Source organism: Silene latifolia, chromosome Y (genome assembly GCF_048544455.1).
Source record: "Silene latifolia isolate original U9 population chromosome Y, ASM4854445v1, whole genome shotgun sequence".
Classification (NCBI taxonomy): domain Eukaryota; kingdom Viridiplantae; phylum Streptophyta; class Magnoliopsida; order Caryophyllales; family Caryophyllaceae; genus Silene; species Silene latifolia.
Window position 1 is genome coordinate 463,520,750 of NC_133538.1, and position 17,701 is coordinate 463,538,450.

Consider the following 17,701-nt stretch of genomic DNA (forward strand, 5'->3'; position numbering starts at 1 on the left):
CATTGGAAGAAAAGAAAGAAAAAGGCTTGATGAGTTGGAGGAGGTGGGGACCATTGGATGAAAAGATCAACAAACACAACTTGTGTTAGTTGTTTTACGCGCAAAAGTGGAAGGGAATAAGTCAAATAACTACTTCCTATTTTTGGGCAACAGAAGCAGAAAGTCAGGAGCAGAATCTGGTGGGAGGTTGATGACCAAAACCCTAGCAAACAAGCACTATAAAAGGAGGGAAAAAAACAATCAGAAGATCATCTCATTCCACACTCCAACACACTCCTACTCAATGTCTCGTCTCCATTTAACAATATCTCGCTAGCAAAATAGTCCTTGTATTTTCTTACTTGCATAATATCCTCTCGATTATAGTGCCAAACTAGTGGGATTCCAACTCCCCCCCCCCCCCCCCTCCCCACCGCGGTTTTTCCCACATTGGGTTTCCCGCGTCACCAAAATTCCTCGTGTCAATCTCTTATTTCGTTGCTTTTTTATTCGTTCATATCGTTGCATTTATTTAGTTCTTTGGCCCTAGATCGATCGCTTTAACCCACAATTCAAATCAACTAGTCGGTAAATTTTTACCAAAACAACGCATCTATAAAAGATCTTAACATGATTTCCCCCAGCTGCAGGATCTTCATTAAAAAAAGGTTGTGGCATTTACCGGGTCCGAGGACTTGGATCACCCTCTTATGGAGGATTCTTACTAATTCTTTGGCCATAGGAAAAGAATTTGAAAAGAGGAATTTGGAAGTGTATTGTCTATGCCATCTTTGTGATCGTGAGGAAGTTGAATCTTTAGAACACTTATTCAGAGATTGCCCCTTTGCTTCAAGACTCTGGAGGGGTACCCAACTTGGAATCAGATCTAGACAAACTCAAATGATAAGCATTCAAGATTGGATTGTTAATTGGATTTCTTACCTTCTCACGCTTAGTGATCCTAAGGTCTTGATCATTTCCTTTCTCTGTGTTATCTGGACTCTCTGGTGTGCTCGGAATAATGTTGCCTTGGGTGATAATTCTATCTCTTTAGTTGGTTGTATTTGTATCTATGAGGAAACCCTTTCTAGAGTGATTTTAGCCAATTGCAACCTTTCCAAGTCCTTGATATCTTTACCTTCGCAGGATGATTTGGATTCTGCTTTGTTGAACCTTCGGCTTGGTAATAGGTGTAAGCTTATTGGTATTGATTATAATTGTGTTCAGACTAACATTTTTGTGGATGCTGCTTGGAGGGAGGATAATAATACTGGACTGGGGTGGTTCATAAAGTTTGCGGATTCCAGTTCGTATTCATGTTCGAAGAATAGGATTTTCTGTATCTCACCCGGTCAAGCGGAAGCTTCTGCTATCTTCGAAGCTCTAAAGTGGGTGTTGAAGGAAAAAATCCTCCATGTTACCATCTTCTCCGACTGTTTGCAGGTGCTTATGCAAATCATGGATAGCTCCAAACGCTATCTAAACACGAGAGTTGTTATCGCTGATATCCTGAATTTATGTTGTCTATTTCATTGCATTTCCTTCTGTTTTATTCCTAGGAAATTTAATAGTATGGCTCATAAACTAGCTCAAAGAGCTATTATTATGTAACCTCAAACTTGCCAATTGTCAAAAAAAAAAAAAAAAAAAAAAAGATCTCCAACTCATGCCTCAACCAGAATTCTGATAAAATGGACTGGACACAATCAAAACTCTTTCAATGCCATAGATAAAATCTGAATGGATAGATTGTATACTTAGAGCTGGTAGTGGGTTATAGCTATAGTTTTTGCTGGTTTTGTTTCACAAGAGAAATGGAGGAAGTGAACTGATTTTTACAAAAGATTACGTCAATTTTGGGGAGGGCGTTCCCGTGGTTAGGCTGATTTTTTGCAAAAGATTACGTCAATTTTGTGGATGGGGGTTGGTAGGAGTGTAGGAGGATTTCAAAGGATATCGGATAGGTTGGTGGGTTTGGTGGCGTCAGAGCTTAGGTATGGTGGTTTTCGAAGTGTGTAGGGTAGGACTCATAGGAGGATGGGAGGACCGTGGGCAAAAGCGAGCTAGTTATGGAGGTGGAGTGGTTGTCATGGATGGGGATAGATAAATGTGAATGAGGTTGTGGGGTAAGTATTATTAGGGGAATCACAAAATCTCATTTATGACGGCACCTATCCGTCACTTTGGAGTGACGGATACCATTTTCTCTCACAAATGACCCAAATAGAGGAGAGAGGGAAGCACATGGAGGTGCCCCCACCTTGTCCCCCCTATCCGTTTTGTGAGTGGCATTATCCATCACTTGCTCCGACCCGTCTTCAACAAGACTAATTGTAGGGGAATAACGTAACTATATTTGATCCAAAATAAAATGTGTGAAGTTTTCAATGAATTCGCCTAAAAGAAAATGTAAAACCTTTTAAAGAATAACAAGTATATTCCACATTTGTGTCGTACTCGTGGGGTTGGGGATCTTTTAAAATTAGAAAGTAACTACGTGGTAAAAGTTCTCAAAATATCGCACGAGTAATTTTTACATCTATGGTTAATTTACAAATATCACCCTCAATTATGGTAAAACTCAAACAACTCCATAGATTCATATCCCCTCCTTCAAACCTTCATTAAATCCAATATAAGATACAAGAGAATAAGAGAGATGTAGAGAGAATCTCCATGATCATTCGACCATTCCTCCCCCCCTTTCTTTCACTCCGTTTCTCTCCCCTCAATCCCCTCCTCTCTCTTTCACTCATACAGTCCTACACTCGTACATTTATTATTATACATTGGTATCCAAACACGCCCTAAATGGGAAATACAAAGACAACTTGAAAGGCCAAATTTCACATGTTCCAACTTTGATCAAGGATTTTATGCATCATTGCAAAGACGTTGGTTCCATCACCCTATTTTACTAGCTACCATAATATAGGACTGTAATTCATGATATTTTGGATAAGACAATTTCAAAAATCAAAGCTTACATATAATTTAAATTAAATGATACATCATCTATTTTTCATGCAGAGAAACTATGACAAACTTCAGTACAAAATGCTGAAATGCAGCAATTGTTACGAAAATGCATCATTGCAACTGCAAAGACGCCCTCACCCTGCACAACCACCACCTAACGGAACGGAAAATCCCTTGACCTCCGACCCGAATATAGGGATGCACCCTAGTTGGAGGGACATGTTAAAATATGAACCAATCTATATCACTTGTCCTCCCTATACTCGGGGTTCTCCTTCAAGATAACAAAACCTTCTAGAATCGGTGAAAGCGGAACATACCTGAAAATTTACGATAAATTGTATCAGCACATAGAAAATTTTAAAATCAAAAACTAATAAAGGTAAATAAGAGAGTCTTCAATTATTATACAGTTCAGAGTATTTGTCTTACTTTTCTGTGGCAAGCTCCGCCCTGTCACCAGCAGCAAGGAGAACAGGGGTTGAATGGGTTTGAAACCCAGTAATGGTTTTTGGTCTGCCTGCTTGGCCAACAACATCAACTGCTTGACCCACCCGAACAGGAACTGACAGAGGCTTCAGGTTTTCATCCACAGTTAACAACATTCTCGGCTGCAAACATTACAGTACAGTACGACTATCAATAAATAAATTAAAGATGTCAAGAATCAAGCTTGGTTTCCAGTTCGAGTGGGTACGAATCAAGATTGATTTCCACCCTTAACTGGATTCGTTGGGAAATTTATTATATTATTCAATGCTCATCCGGAACTCCGGAAGGATCAAAATAGGTTGGTCCTAATCAAAGAGTGGCAGCCTAGTTTGCTATCTATGTAAAGTAGAATAGAATGCGGTAAATAAATTCAATAATCACAAACCTGCATGGCAAGGACGAGGTAGTAGAGCACATAATGATATTTCCCAAGAACGATCGTTTTCATATCAAGACAACAATGAAGCATCGTTACAAGCCCAGCAAGCGCCACCCTATACAGCAAAAAAAAAGTACCATTTTATCAACTGCTAGAAAATGGCAGACAACATGCCTCTACCTACGCCTGCGGATTTTATTTCAAACCTATTTCCATCTTAATAATGAATAAAGAGGTACTTACGGTGACAACAAGGATCGATCAGAATGGTAAGGATTAAGAGTTAAAAGACCCTTTCCTAAATGCACTAGACCTTGTGCAATCCGTACCTGCATAGGTCAACCAAAGAGCTTATATGATATCTACGAATGCAGCCAACTCATATAGTTATGAAAAGTGCGGGGCGAAGGCGCCTGCCTCATCAACCTAAGCCGGCCTGAGGCATTTTAGTTAGTACCTCTAACCTCACTAAGCCTTATGCCTAGGAGCCGGAGGTCTTTCTTAAGCAAGAGCAAACAACTGCTAACAAAAGGTGATAGTAACAAGAAACCGTACACAAAACAATGCACTCGCATCCTTGTAGTAGTAGCTTGACAAATTTCTGAGCATGCCAGCGATACGGGCATTATTGGTCCCGGCACCAATCAAACCCAATGAAATAATGGCAGCCTGCAGAATAAAAAAATTCAAATTGAAGGTTAAAATGACAAGGAAAATGACACAAAGACATGAAGACTGGAAAGTCGTAAAATGCACTTGAATCTTTCACTACCATTGCTACTTCTGAGTCCGAGTCATGGCTCAATCTACTCAGGGTGTCCATAACATTGACCTGTGGAAGAATTAGACCAGTCAAATAGATAACACCTTCTCATAAAAAAATAACTAAAATGACAGACAAGACGGCTTCATTAAACACATACAAACAAACAATAAAGTTACAACAATTGAGCAACTCACTTTTGGATTAGAAATACACAAGAGACCAAGACCCAAAGGAACTGCACGGCGAATGTTCTGCTCTCCATACTGCAAGAGGTGCTCCAGAGAACGAATTGCCATATCGAGACCTAATTCTTCAGCCATAGCCACCATTGCAATGCCTAACACAGCCAGTCCTTGATGTGTTTCACCCTTGTCAAGATGTTGTGCACATTGACCAAGCAATGCTTGTACCTACAAACAGGAATGAGAGAATTGAGACCACTCCATTGTTACTATGAAAGTTCCAGGAACCCCAAGAGTAAAAGTGAAAAACCAACCTTAAGAACATTTCCAGTCCCAGCATAAGCACAAGAAAGGAGAGTCATATCACAATGTTTCCTGATCTTTTCATTGAAAGTCTTTGAGACTTCTGCAGTTGCCTCCACGCTTTCCTGTCAGAAACCAGTGATATAGAATCAGAGAAACAGCAAGTAAAACCCCCAAAAAATTCAGGGTTTGATAACATGAATCATTTGAAATTGTCAAAGTCAAGTATAACAGTGAAAGGAAAAAAAAGAAAAAAAATAACGGGTAAGGAAAATATAATTAACATTAATAATCAATATATAACAATTAAACTAAAGAAGCCCTAAAAATGTGGGAACCATTAATTCTCTGAAAAGAAATAAGGTTTGGTTTGGAAAGCCATTAGAAACAATAATAACAAATTTGAGTACCAAATAAATCATAAGCATATAGGTCTATACTAGTAAAGACTGTCTGCTACCCAAAAGAAAATAGTAGACAGTGCTAGCAGTGACAATGTCTTCAGAGAGATAAGTAAAACCAATGTAAAAATAGCACAGTATCACTACCTGTTTCCCAAGATATAAAAGACCAAGGCCAAGGGGTAAAAGCCTGGCAAGCGGCTCCCCCAGATCAGACTCATCACGATCCATCAGTGCATAAATGATTGCCTGGGCAACATCTTCATTACAGGAACCAACAAATACCATACCAAGGGCGACTGAAGTGAACGCAATCACATCGAGGGGAGCATTTGTGTCGTTAAGGATATTAGTCAATTTCTGATTAATCTGTGAATAGTTAAAATAATCAGCGCAGGAACATTTAGGGAACAAGAGAACAATTTCAGTTACTTAACAACTTGAAAAGTTTTCGTTGCCATGGTAATGCAAGCACTCTATGCATCAAATGACAATAAGTATCACTTCAAATTTTGACAATTAAATGACAGAACTAAGGATAGATCAAAAGCCCTTTCTTCGACACCCCTCAAAAGGACAAATAAGGAATGCGCACAATGTATGCATCGAATGACAATAAGTATAAGTTGCACTTAATATTTTGACAATTAAATGACAGAACTAAGGATAGATCAATGTGTAACTCTATATCGTTCCTGCTTACCCAGTTACCAATGTATTTTAAACAAGCACTTTGTTTGACACCCCTCAAACGGATAAATAAACAAGCACTTTGAGAGAAGTTATAAATAGAACATTCCTCTTAAAAGAATCAGTTATGTATCATGCTTAAAATAAATAAAGTGTTTCCTCTTGAAGTTACAAAAGACAAACAATTGACTATTTTGAGACATATGAGCACCACTAAAAGAGCCTACAATTTATCAGATATCATTTTAGAGGAGTGGGGATGGGGAGTACATTCTTGGATTCCATTTTCCCTAGAAATCTTTCTAATCTCTCAAGGATCCAGTTTAACTGAAGAGGGATTTCCCTCTTACCTCTTCCAGCTCTTTATCCAAACAGCATAAATTGCAACATCTCCCTCCTACCACTTTCAAATGACCTATTTCAAACAAACAACTCCCTCTATTTTCTAAATGCCCCTCACATATTTTGAAAAATGTAGTGAATCTAGTGAATGGAGGCAGCACAAGTCAAAGTAGAAATCAATTATAAAGATTCAGCGACATGATGTCTCATAACATGATTTAACTAAATTCAAGTCAGATCATATTGAGCTTCTTTTATCTTCAACTTTCTAATAAAAAAAATTGAGCATATGAATACAATAAGTACCTGCTCGTTCTGCGTATTCGCATAAGCTATACCCAGACCCATGATGGCACCAATCCTAATGGCTGGATCTTCTTTATCAACATAGTCACCCAAAAGGGCCAGAGCCTGTAAGAAAAATAGTAAACTTATACAGATCAGCTATCTTCCAAATGCCAAACATTAAACATAAACCTTTCTGGTTAAGACTTACCGGGTCACAATCATTACGTATTCCACAGTTTACAATTCCAACACCCAGTAGAGCACCAGCAATAACATGGCTGTCATTACTATGGAAGTACTTGTCAATTTGCGCAAGTCCAGCATCAACATCCCACAGTAATATCATACCCTAGCATAATGAAATATAGCAAGGATCAGTTCAAAGATGTACTATCAGAATTAAAAACAAAACAAAAAAAACAAAGGGGATTAAGAAGATAAAGAGCATACCAAACTTGCAGCAGCACTAGTTTTCCCATGTTCTTTATTCTTGAAAAGCCAGTTCCCTGAAGAGCCACCACTTGACGCTTCAGCTGGGCCAGTCATTAACTTATCCTGTAAAACGAAAGCAAACAATGTTAGACCATGGCCTCGCCTACAATGTGAAGTTCATAAAGCATTCAATTCTCAAGATACATAATAAGATACCTGTCCAAAACCGGCATTTACAAAAGCATTGACAAAAGTAGCAGCCAAATTTTGCCTGGCAGAATCAACAGTTGCTCCAGCACTAGCTCGGCCATCAAGCAAATGAGCCTAAAATTTAAACAACAAACATCAGACAAGATATAAGACTAAAAAAGTAACAAAGAATACCAAAGTGACCGATCTTACTGCAAACCTGGCACTGTCAAAGTGATATGTGTATTTGTTCACTTAGCCAAAAGTACAAGTAAATTAAGATATTGGCTTAGATGAAACCAGGGAGGGGTAAAAACTCGATCTTGAAAGAAACCGGGGTAAGCTAGTATGAACAGCAAAGGAGAACCGTAGAAACCAAAAAAAAAAAAAAAAAGAAGAGAAAAGATGAGGGCATTTTACTTGCAAATCACCAACCAGGGATAGAATGGGTTAAGGGGAAATAAAATGGACTTCTCCATTTACCTTCCTTTTCCTTCCATTCCTCCAACTAAATATCCAAATAATGGAAAAATGAAATAATCTCCCCACTACCCTACCCTCCAAAAAAATAAACCCATCAATTTCCTCCACTTCAAAGCACCAAGTGGAAGTAAATAAAGTCAACACTGCAAAATAAAGGTAATAACCCGTCGCTGGTAAAAAGTGCATAAATCAAAGATCACCTTGTAAATATCCTCAGGTGATTTTGCTTCCATGACCTCAATATCACGAGCAATGGTCAAAAACCCTTCGCTCAATTTAGCGTTGTTAATAATATCCTGCAACTGCTCTCTTTCATCATCATCCGCAACCATATTGTCATCAAGTTCAAAGGCTACGCCCTATACCAAAAACAATTGCATATTACAAAGTGATATAATGCTAGAAGCCAGTTAATCGCAATGAAATGAAGACAGAATAGCCCAAGGCAGAACAAGAGACACGGAGAGAGTACCCTACTTATTACATGCATGATGAGAAAATAATGCAAATTAGAGCATATTGTTGCGCAAGGAGGTAGAATGACTATACCCTTGCATAAAAATAACAAATCAATGAAAAAATCACAACTTACATGACGAGCAAGGATGTAGCAAAATTGCTGTTTCTGCAGAAGGTCATGGCATCCTTCAAAAATCTGCCTAACATACTACAGATGAAAAATGCAAATTAGACCACAGTAAAAGAGGAATAAAGAAAATTACCGACAAACTTATAACACCCTGATTTTGTTATCAGTAATGTGAAGTCAAAGACAAACAGAGCTATGGTAGTCTTAAGTCTACATGTAGTCGATACAAAAAAAAAAATCCATGTAGTCGATAGAAATGAATATATCTAAATAAAAGCTCCAACACTAAGAGCTGTTACAAGATTCACTCAAGCTCCGTAAGAATCATCTGAATTCCTGCTGCCTAGTGGCTATTCCCAGATTAGCAAATTACTTGGTGTATTATAGAGAGAACAAGAAAAATAGCAACAGTTCCATGTTGTACTAAGAAAAGAAGAATGATAGAAGAAGCAACAAAAGCTTAGGGGTATCAGACACTCTAAAAGAAAAGTGTGCATTCATAATACATATTTTTATTAAGTGTATTATGAATTAGGGTCCCTAACATGTCATCAGTCTACATGCACACAGCACACTCGAACAATCTACCACAAAAGTCTAGGCGTGGTGGGAGAGATGGAGATATTATCTGGGTTTGGTCCTCCACCCACTCTTTTCCTTATACTTGTTCTTGCACCACAATATAACCCAAAAACACAGAACTAGTCTCATCAACCATGAGCTCCAAAATTCTTATTTTTTGTGAAGAGAGCAATGTGTCTCTTCTAAACCAGTCAACAAAATAGAACTTAAAAGGTACCAATTTAAAAATGAAGATTCATATAAAAGCAACACTACAACTATGCAATTGGACACAGAATGTGAGAGGGGAAGAATACAGGAGACGTACCCTTAAATTGTCCACAGACAAGGCAATTTGAAGCCCACGGGCAAACTCCTTTTGCTTGACATAGATAGTAAACGCAATGTCCAGAACTAACAAATCATCCGGGCTGGCAAGATATCTGCAGAACAAAATAATAGATTACAACCATCAAATTCAAACACACTAAAGATAACTTGTCCATATACTAACTTTGCAAATATATATAGATTTGGAAATTCACAAGAAGACTTGAGATTTCTGAAAAGAAAGAAATACATAAAAGAGCTACAATGTCAGAGAGGAAGGGATTCAATTACTTTGCTGAAGCAGTCAAATAGAGAGTTGTCCTTTTGTAATTAGATTCATTCACATACGGTGTCAACAGATCAAGGTCTTCAACCTGATATAGCACTGAAAATCATAAATCTGCCAAGAATAAAGGTACATGTATATTTACACACAAGCACAGATCCAAGTACACTAAAAAGTACCTCCATGAGAAGATCAACTGCTTCAGGCTCGGCATTATGCTGAAGGTCATAAAACCAATTAATCAGAATTGGAAAGAGATTAAGGGAAATTATTAACAAAATATCACACAAAATTATGTATTTCTTTTGAGCCTCGGGGTCAGCTTTACCTTCATGTGGAAGCCAACAATTTCATGCACAAGTCCCACCAAGTCCTCTATAGAATCTTCCTCATTCTGTAATTATCAAAAAGAAAAAGAACAGCTCATAAGTGACAACATGATTTAAATTTACAAGAATACCAACTTAGTAGATACATGAATTCAGTCCAAAAAGTAGGCATGAGAAAAAGGCAACTACTAAAACAGTGCCAAGCTAAATGAAAAAATAAATCTGTTAAGACACACAAGACACGTTAAAAATGAGATTTTACAAATCATCACTAGACTTTTTGCACATTAGGCAGACCCAAAACATAATAATAAAGAGGCAATTACCTGACGTTTCGCATACTCATGTCCTATCTCCCCTGCCAAGTTCCTGCAACCAAAATATATTTTGTGAAGGAAACTAGAAAGAAAAAATATCTACTAGTATTCAGCATAAAAAAGTAGTGCCTCACGGAATTATAAATTGGAACAGTGATATCACAAGTCGCAACAAACTGCTACCAGCAATAACCTTTGGGGTTTCAGATGATTAAGGTCATTAAGCATGGCAGCATTTCAGTTATTATAAACTGTCCCTGGGCTCAAAGTGTTCACAAGAAAAGTTTGAGCCTTGAGCCTTTACAGAAGAGAATATTTTTGTGATTTATGGAAATCAGAACTATGATGTCATTCTGCTCACACTGAATTTGTCTTTTGTCAAGCAATCAAACAGTTCTAACTGTAGACCAAATCACTATGGTCCTAATAAAGCTCTAGTAGCCCAAACCACCCAGGGAAGAAAACAAAAGGAAGATAATGCGCCCGCCCCCACTCCAAAAAAATATACAGGGTAATGTGCGATGGCCGAGTCAAGGATGCTTCCGCAACACCGTTACCGCGACGGCGATTGTGACCGATACCGTAATCTTAAACCATGATATGAATACTACGAACCAAACAAGCTTAATTTATACCTGACATACTCATGACCCCATGAACCAATATCACCTTCAGATCCCAATAATCTATACTTTAAGCTCTCCTGAAAAAGTTAAGAAGCATAAAACAATAATTATTTTAGTTCTACATCAAGAACGTTAACCATAATTACACTGATTTCATCTGCAAATAATAAAATTCAAGAATCCAACTATCAATAGATTCGTACACTCAACATGGCAAACCAACTCACCCGTTCATCCTCTGCTGCCATAGTCAATGCTAAAACGGAAAGTATATCTGCCAGTAATTTCTGCATTCATCAGAAAATAAGCACATTAAGCAGTCACGTTACTAGAAATGAGAAACATTAAAAATAGCGACAGAGGCTATATACCTTCAACTCTACGTCTTGCATAGTCTCATAATATGCTTTAAGTGTTCCATAATGTGAACGAAGAAATTTCAAGGGCTTTGGAACAGAAGTCATAGAGCTTGTTGAACTTCGTATCTCTTGCCTAAAGTAGATTAGAAGACATTTAGACGTATGAAAAATGTCACAATCATGAAAACTAAGGTAACAGGTAAAATAAGACAGGAAAAAGAAAGCAACCGCTAAAACAACGCAAAGCCAGTGGTTACATGGAACGAACACATGTTCTAATGTTAGTGTCAATTAAAGCAATAAGAATGAGCTACCCCATCCAAATATTAAAAATGGAGGCGGTACAAGTGTACAACTACAGCTAGCTACAACATCCTGATCATAAACCGGATATTCGATTAACTAGGAAAGGACAGTATCTACCCTCAATTGCTTACATAAATACATTGTTTTGATGCCTGATTAGACTGACACAACTACTTCTGACCTCACTTGTCCAGATATATCTATATAATCCAGCATATATCAAAGGGGTAGACTGACAACCTAAGTCTCATTCTAGAACTGAGTTTACATGTACTTTTACAAAACATCATGCAATTCCCTTTTACACCGGCTTAGACATTAGAGTAACACCAGGCTTACTGGGGATTTACTCAATCCCTGCAAATACCAAATTGGTTCGAGGGCACTCTGTCATGTAGCTTATTCATATCTATATAATAATACGCACTCTAATAGAGCATATCACATATCACATATCACATATCAGATGTGACTCATTCACATCAAATTGGGCAGCTTTTGTTGACACTGCATAATATTTTCATACAGGGCTTCTTCCCTCCTCTAGCCAGATAAAATTGGTGAGACAACCAGACGGCTTGACACAAAAAGACATTAACTTTCCATCAAAGAAATTTGAACCACTCTCCAAATAACTCTTATCGTTACGTAAGACTATAAAAACAGTTTCACTGGCTCAAAATTTCTATCAACAAAATCAAACCCTCTAATCTAAAATCAACGAAGGCCAAATTCCCATCAGCTGAATAAAAATATAACCGGAAAATCATACCATAAATCACGACGCAAAAATACTCGAGGGTAAAAAAAGCACACATCTTTTGGAGATCATAAAACCTTAAAACTAAAAAAATCCCAAATCCTTAGAAAATTAAAACTTTAATTTCTCAAAAATTACCTCATACTCTCAAGAGCAGTACGCTGCAATCCAGGATCTGAATCCTGAGCTCTTTCAACATACAATTCCAATTGCTGCTTCAACGCCAAATCCTCTTCCGACTAAATTTCAACATCGAAAAACTCACAATCATAATTCAATCTAACAATGAGAAAACCCCCAAATAAAATTGAAAACAAAGTAAGAGAATTAGGGTTAGAGAAAAGTTACGAGATCTTCATCCTTGTTATCATCCTTCTTCTTAGGGTCTTTAGAAGGGACTTTAGTGGTGGCTTCCTTGCGATTAGAAGCGTCGGTGTTACTTGGTTCGGGATCCATGGCGAAACCCTAGGAGAGAGAATGTTTAATTAGGGTTTGAGAAAAGGGGAAGATTAATTTTGCGGAGATTTGTTTGTTGTTTCTCGTCTGTGGGGAGTGGTGGTAGACTTGAAGAGTTTGAAGAAACGGGTTTATATTCTCGAGAAAAGAAAGTGTGTGTTGTTAATATAGATGAGTTTCCAAGAGTTTTGTTTGGAACGGGAATTGGAAAAAAGGAGAGAGCGGTTTCTTTTTTCTCAAGCTACGGATTTTTTTTTTCTTTTTGGTAAATTTAATATAAGTATATTTTTTTTAAGAAGAAATAATATTTAATCTAATTTAATATGTCTATAAATAAAATCTAATTAAAAGACAAACTAAAATATCAATCTAATGTGACATGACAATATCATAATGCACATATTAAAGGTTACCTAAAACATAGCCAAAATTATGGTGTCAAAGATCACGGGCTTTGTGGCTTCGAGATGGGGACCGTAAGAGCATCCGCAAAGGTGAGGCTCCCCATATTTTTCTCTTTCCTTTTCTTATTCATCCACCTCATTTTCCAATAACTTTTCCATTTACCCTCCCCATTTCATAACTACATCTATACAACAACGGGTTCCCCAATTCAAACACAAAAATTTGGGAACCTCCCCAAAAGTAACACAAATTGCCTTACTTTTTTTTGGGGGGACCTCCCCTAAAAAAGTGGAGCCCCAAATGTTGGGGAGTTTGGTGCAACAATAAGGGGGGCCATATGAGAAAAGAGAGTGTATATGGGGAGCTCAATTTCCATCTTTGCGGATGCTCTAACACTAAATTTTTCCATGCTAGAGCCGGGGAGAGGAAGAGAGAGAATTATATCGGAAAGCTTATTGATGATGATAGGATTGAGCGAAATGGAGATGATGTCGTGTCCAATGTGGCCGTGAACTATTTTCGTGACTTGTTTGCTAAGTCGGCTCCAACTCAATTTGAGGAGGTGCTGCTTGGTCTTGAGGGGCGAGTTAGTGAGCGTATGAATATGATTTTGAGAGCGGAGTATCATGAGGAGGATATTGTTGACGCGCTTAACCAAATGAATCCTTTAAAGGCCCCGGGTCTGGATGGTATGAACGGGCTTTTTTATCAGTCGTATTGGTATATTATTAGGCCAGATGTGGTTAACTCAGTGCAGAGCATTTTAAGAGGAGAATCGCCGCCTGCTGATTTTAATAAGACTAATATAGTCTTAATTACGAAGAAGAAAGCTCCAGATAAATCTGTGATTTTCGACTAATTAGCCTTTGTAATGTAGTGTACAAAATTGTGTCTAAGGTTTTGGCGAACAGGTTAAAGATCTTCTTGGGTGACATTGTTTAGGAAAATCAGAGTGCATTTACGCCAGGCTGATATCGGACAATATTTTGATTGCTTTTGAATTGTTTCATTATATGAAAAATTCGAGACACAGGGAGGGGCACATGGTGATCAAACTTGATATGGCTAAGGCTTATGATCGGGTAGAGTGGAATTTCTTGCGACGGGTTCTTGTTACTATTTTAGCGGCTAGGTTGGGGGTGGTGGAGGTGGAGAAACAAAAGTGTTACTTAGGGTTGCCTACGGTAGTTGGATGGTCTAAGAAGGTAATTATGGATATAATCCGTGATAAAATGTGCAAACGGCTTCAAGGTTGGCGCGAAATTTTTTTGTCTAGGGATGGTAAGGAGGTTCTTATAAAGGCAGTGGCCAATTCACTCCCTACCTATATGATGAGTGTGTTTAAAATCCCAGCTAACTTTTGTGATGAACTTAGATCGTTGGTTTCGCGCTTTTTGTGGGGCCATGAGGAGGGTCAAAGAGGGATGTCTTGAGTGGCGTGGAAGAAAATGAGCAAGCCGAAGGAGGAGGGGGGGAGGAATGGGGTTTCAGGATTTCAAATTGTTTAACCTTGCGTTGCTTGGCAAACAAGCGTGGCGTTTATTGACTTGTCCGGACAGCTTATGGGCTCAAATTATGAAGGCGAGATACTATTCGGATGGAGATTTCTTTGGAGCGGCTATTGGGCATAATCCAAGCTACACTTGGAGAAGTATAATTGAGGCTAAAGGGGTGTTGGAGGGTGGGCTACGGCGGAGAATAGGGGATGGGAGGGATACTCGGGTGTGGGGACACGTGTGGGTGGCAGGGACGCAGATGGGAAAGGTCATTTCACCGTGTCCTAATGGAAGGGAGGGGATGATGGTGGCGAATTTTATTGCGGACCATAATGTTTGGGATGTCGAGAAAATCAATCAATTTTTCTTGCCTTTTGAGCGTGAAAGAATTACCAATATTCGTTTGAGTCCAAATAGTCCGAGTGATTCGTGGTATTGGAGGTTGGAGCGTGATGGTGTCTATACTGTGAAATCGGCTTATAGGATGCTGGCGGGGAGATGATGGATATGGTTGAACAATCGGATCTGACGGGGGAGAGATGGTTGTAGAATAAGCTCAGGAAAATTCCGGTTTGGCCGCGTGTGAAACTCTTCTACTGGCAACTCTGTAATGAAGCATTGGCAAAAAAAGAAAACACCGTTGCTCAAGTTGGAGGTGAGTCTTCTTCTTGTCCTTTATGTAATATGCCTAATGAATCAAGCATTCATTTGTTTTGGGATTGTGGGGTGGCAAATTGGGTGTGGGAAAGGTTGGGTTTGGCGTGTGAGGAGACGGTTGGGGGGAGTGGAGTTCGGTGTTAGGTGGAGGAGATATGGAGGGAGATTGGGGAGACGGAGTACGGGAAATTTATGCTTGGGTGTTGGGCTATATGGAAGCATCGGAATAAAATTGTTTTAGATGGTATAGATGTTGACCCGGAGAAGGTTATTCTGAGAGTTTGTGATGTGTTGAGTGAGGGCGAGGGGGTGGAGGAATATGGTGGAAGGGGCGAAAGGTGGAGGATCGTGTTGAGGGAACAGGGAGGCCGAGAGCGTGGGAGGTAGCACTGGAGGGGTATGTGAAAGTGAACGTTGATGTGGGGTGACAGGGCAGTCGTATACCTATCAAAAATAACTAACTAAGGGGGTGTTTGGTTGGCTCTCTTGGAATGGATTGGAATGGATTTGCTCAATTCCAATGTTTGGTTGGAGTATTTTGGAATGGAGTTAGATACCCAATGGATTCTAACTCCATTCCAACCCCCTAGAATCTCATACCCAACTTCTACCCTTGGTATCAAACTCCATTCCACTCTTGTACAATTTTAAGATGAACCAAACAAGTTTATGAAGGAATGGATTTAGAACCTCATACCATCATGGATTCATATTCCAATCCATTCCATTCCATTCTAATGAACCAAACGCCCCCTAAACTAACTATATAGCTAGGGAAGTCAGGTCGATCTCCACAGGGAGGCAAGATATCTGTAAAAGGTTCGTCTATTCGGTCACAAGTGGGGGTTGTAAATTTGGTTTTCTAAACTAATTAAGCTTTAAGGGAAGAGAAATAACTAAGAACAATAAAGGCATAAAATAGGAATAAACTATCAATAAAGAGGGGACATGTCAGGACTTCGGTTCACTACGGCAGTCTAGCGACTCAACTGTAAATAGCTTAGATAAATTACTGTGAGACGGATATGGAAAGGTCCTTCCGGTCCACTTTCTATCCTAGATTTCCACTAACTTAACTTTCGTCCTCGTCAGGGTAGTCTACTGTTCATAGCAGGTCTATTTAGTCCAATCTTCCGATCCAGGATTAAATTTAACCAGATTAAAGGGTAACTTAGAAGCGTGCACTCAACTAAGTCGGTGATACAGTTAAATTGCCATGGGGACAGAGTCTCACAAATAATTCATCTAACCTATTCACCACATCGTCACAGTTCTACCGTAGATCCCCTAATCCCAACATGAAATAAATTAGCCACTCATATTATTGATGTTGTTAAGACTAATAATTATGAATGAACTAATAATAAACATATTGAAATGGTAATTAAATCGCATAAAAGAGATTAGGGCAGAAATTAAAAGAACTAAACAAGAGAAACAATGCAAACAAATAAAAGATTAAGATTAAAAGAGAGTAAGAGATTACAATCGCGAGAATTCCGGCGTAAAGAACAAGATCCAAGCTAAATAACCCCGAAAGTAAAAGTTACAGTAAAAGTTTTGGGAAAAGAGAAAAAGAATAGAGTGGCATTCACAAGAGTATTTCGAGTAACCTCTATTTCCAGCATTGTTGATCGAGTAAAATAGACTGCTCGATCGACCTCCAAAGCCACTAAAACCACTCGATCGACTAATAAATGTCCTCGATCGAGTATTCTTCTTCTGAAACAGCTCCAACTCGTAGCCGACTGCTTCGTAGACCGTTCCTTCACGCATCCCAATGTAATATATCCCACTCTGAAAATCCCGTCTCCTCAAAATGCATGCAAAATAGGACGAAAATGGTATGATTCCACTACTTTTACGTTCATTCCTACAAGATAGACAAAACGAACCAAAGTAGCCAATTCGGGACAAAATGCAATATAAACAGTACAAAAGTACATGGAAATACGTGCAAAAATAGACTAAAAAGACTATACAAAATGCACATATCATGGGGGGTGAAAGAAGGAGAAGGGGTTACCACGGGAATAGTGTGTAGGGAAGGGAGATGGAGGGTGTTATGAGGGGATTCTATTATTCGTACAGAGTGATGGGAACCGCTTGTAGCTGAAGTAGTGGCTGTGTTGGATGGTCTGCAAGAAGCAAGGAGTAGAGGTGATCGTAATGTTATGGTGGAGAGTGAATCCTTACAGCTTTTTGATGTCCTTAAAGAAAAGCGGAAGGGAAGAAGCATGTTATCGCGGATAATAGATGATATTCTTGTTATTTGTAATGATTTCCAGTAGGTCATTTTGTTGGAAAATGTGTCCTCAA

General features: G+C 38.7%; 2 protein-coding genes across 2 annotated transcripts; one reads left to right on the plus strand and one right to left on the minus strand.

The window, feature by feature from the left end:
• The first annotated feature begins 609 nt into the window (after positions 1-609).
• Positions 610-1,590, plus strand: LOC141632916 (uncharacterized). The gene has a single exon (XM_074445417.1). The coding sequence runs from the start codon at positions 610-612 to the stop codon at positions 1,588-1,590; it is 981 nt and encodes a 326-aa protein (XP_074301518.1).
• Positions 1,591-2,913: 1,323 nt separating this feature from the next.
• On the minus strand, positions 2,914-13,005 carry LOC141633473 (26S proteasome non-ATPase regulatory subunit 2 homolog A-like). Its single transcript, XM_074445934.1, has 25 exons — positions 12,717-13,005; positions 12,507-12,607; positions 11,315-11,435; positions 11,171-11,230; positions 10,953-11,020; positions 10,327-10,369; positions 10,000-10,065; positions 9,851-9,889; positions 9,677-9,759; positions 9,384-9,498; positions 8,498-8,572; positions 8,106-8,264; positions 7,450-7,557; positions 7,252-7,356; positions 7,010-7,150; positions 6,820-6,924; positions 5,629-5,850; positions 5,092-5,205; positions 4,790-5,005; positions 4,602-4,661; positions 4,385-4,498; positions 4,073-4,158; positions 3,836-3,944; positions 3,391-3,569; positions 2,914-3,278 (listed from the first exon to the last, which is right to left on the minus strand). Exons 1-25 carry the CDS (start codon positions 12,822-12,824, stop codon positions 3,203-3,205), a joined length of 2,673 nt encoding a protein of 890 aa, XP_074302035.1. The 5' UTR covers positions 12,825-13,005; the 3' UTR covers positions 2,914-3,202.
• Positions 13,006-17,701: the final 4,696 nt, after the last annotated feature.

Coding starts and splice junctions, on each gene's coding strand:
- LOC141633473 (XM_074445934.1), bottom strand. CDS start 12,824: ATGGATCCCGAACCAAGTAACACCGACGCTTCTAATCGCAAGGAAGCC. Junction 7,151..7,251: donor CTAGTGCTGCTGCAAGTTTG/GTATGCTCTTTA, acceptor TCATTATGCTAG/GGTATGATATTACTGTGGGA. Junction 4,499..4,601: donor CGGACTCAGAAGTAGCAATG/GTAGTGAAAGAT, acceptor TTTATTCTGCAG/GCTGCCATTATTTCATTGGG.
- LOC141632916 (XM_074445417.1), top strand. CDS start 610: ATGATTTCCCCCAGCTGCAGGATCTTCATTAAAAAAAGGTTGTGGCAT.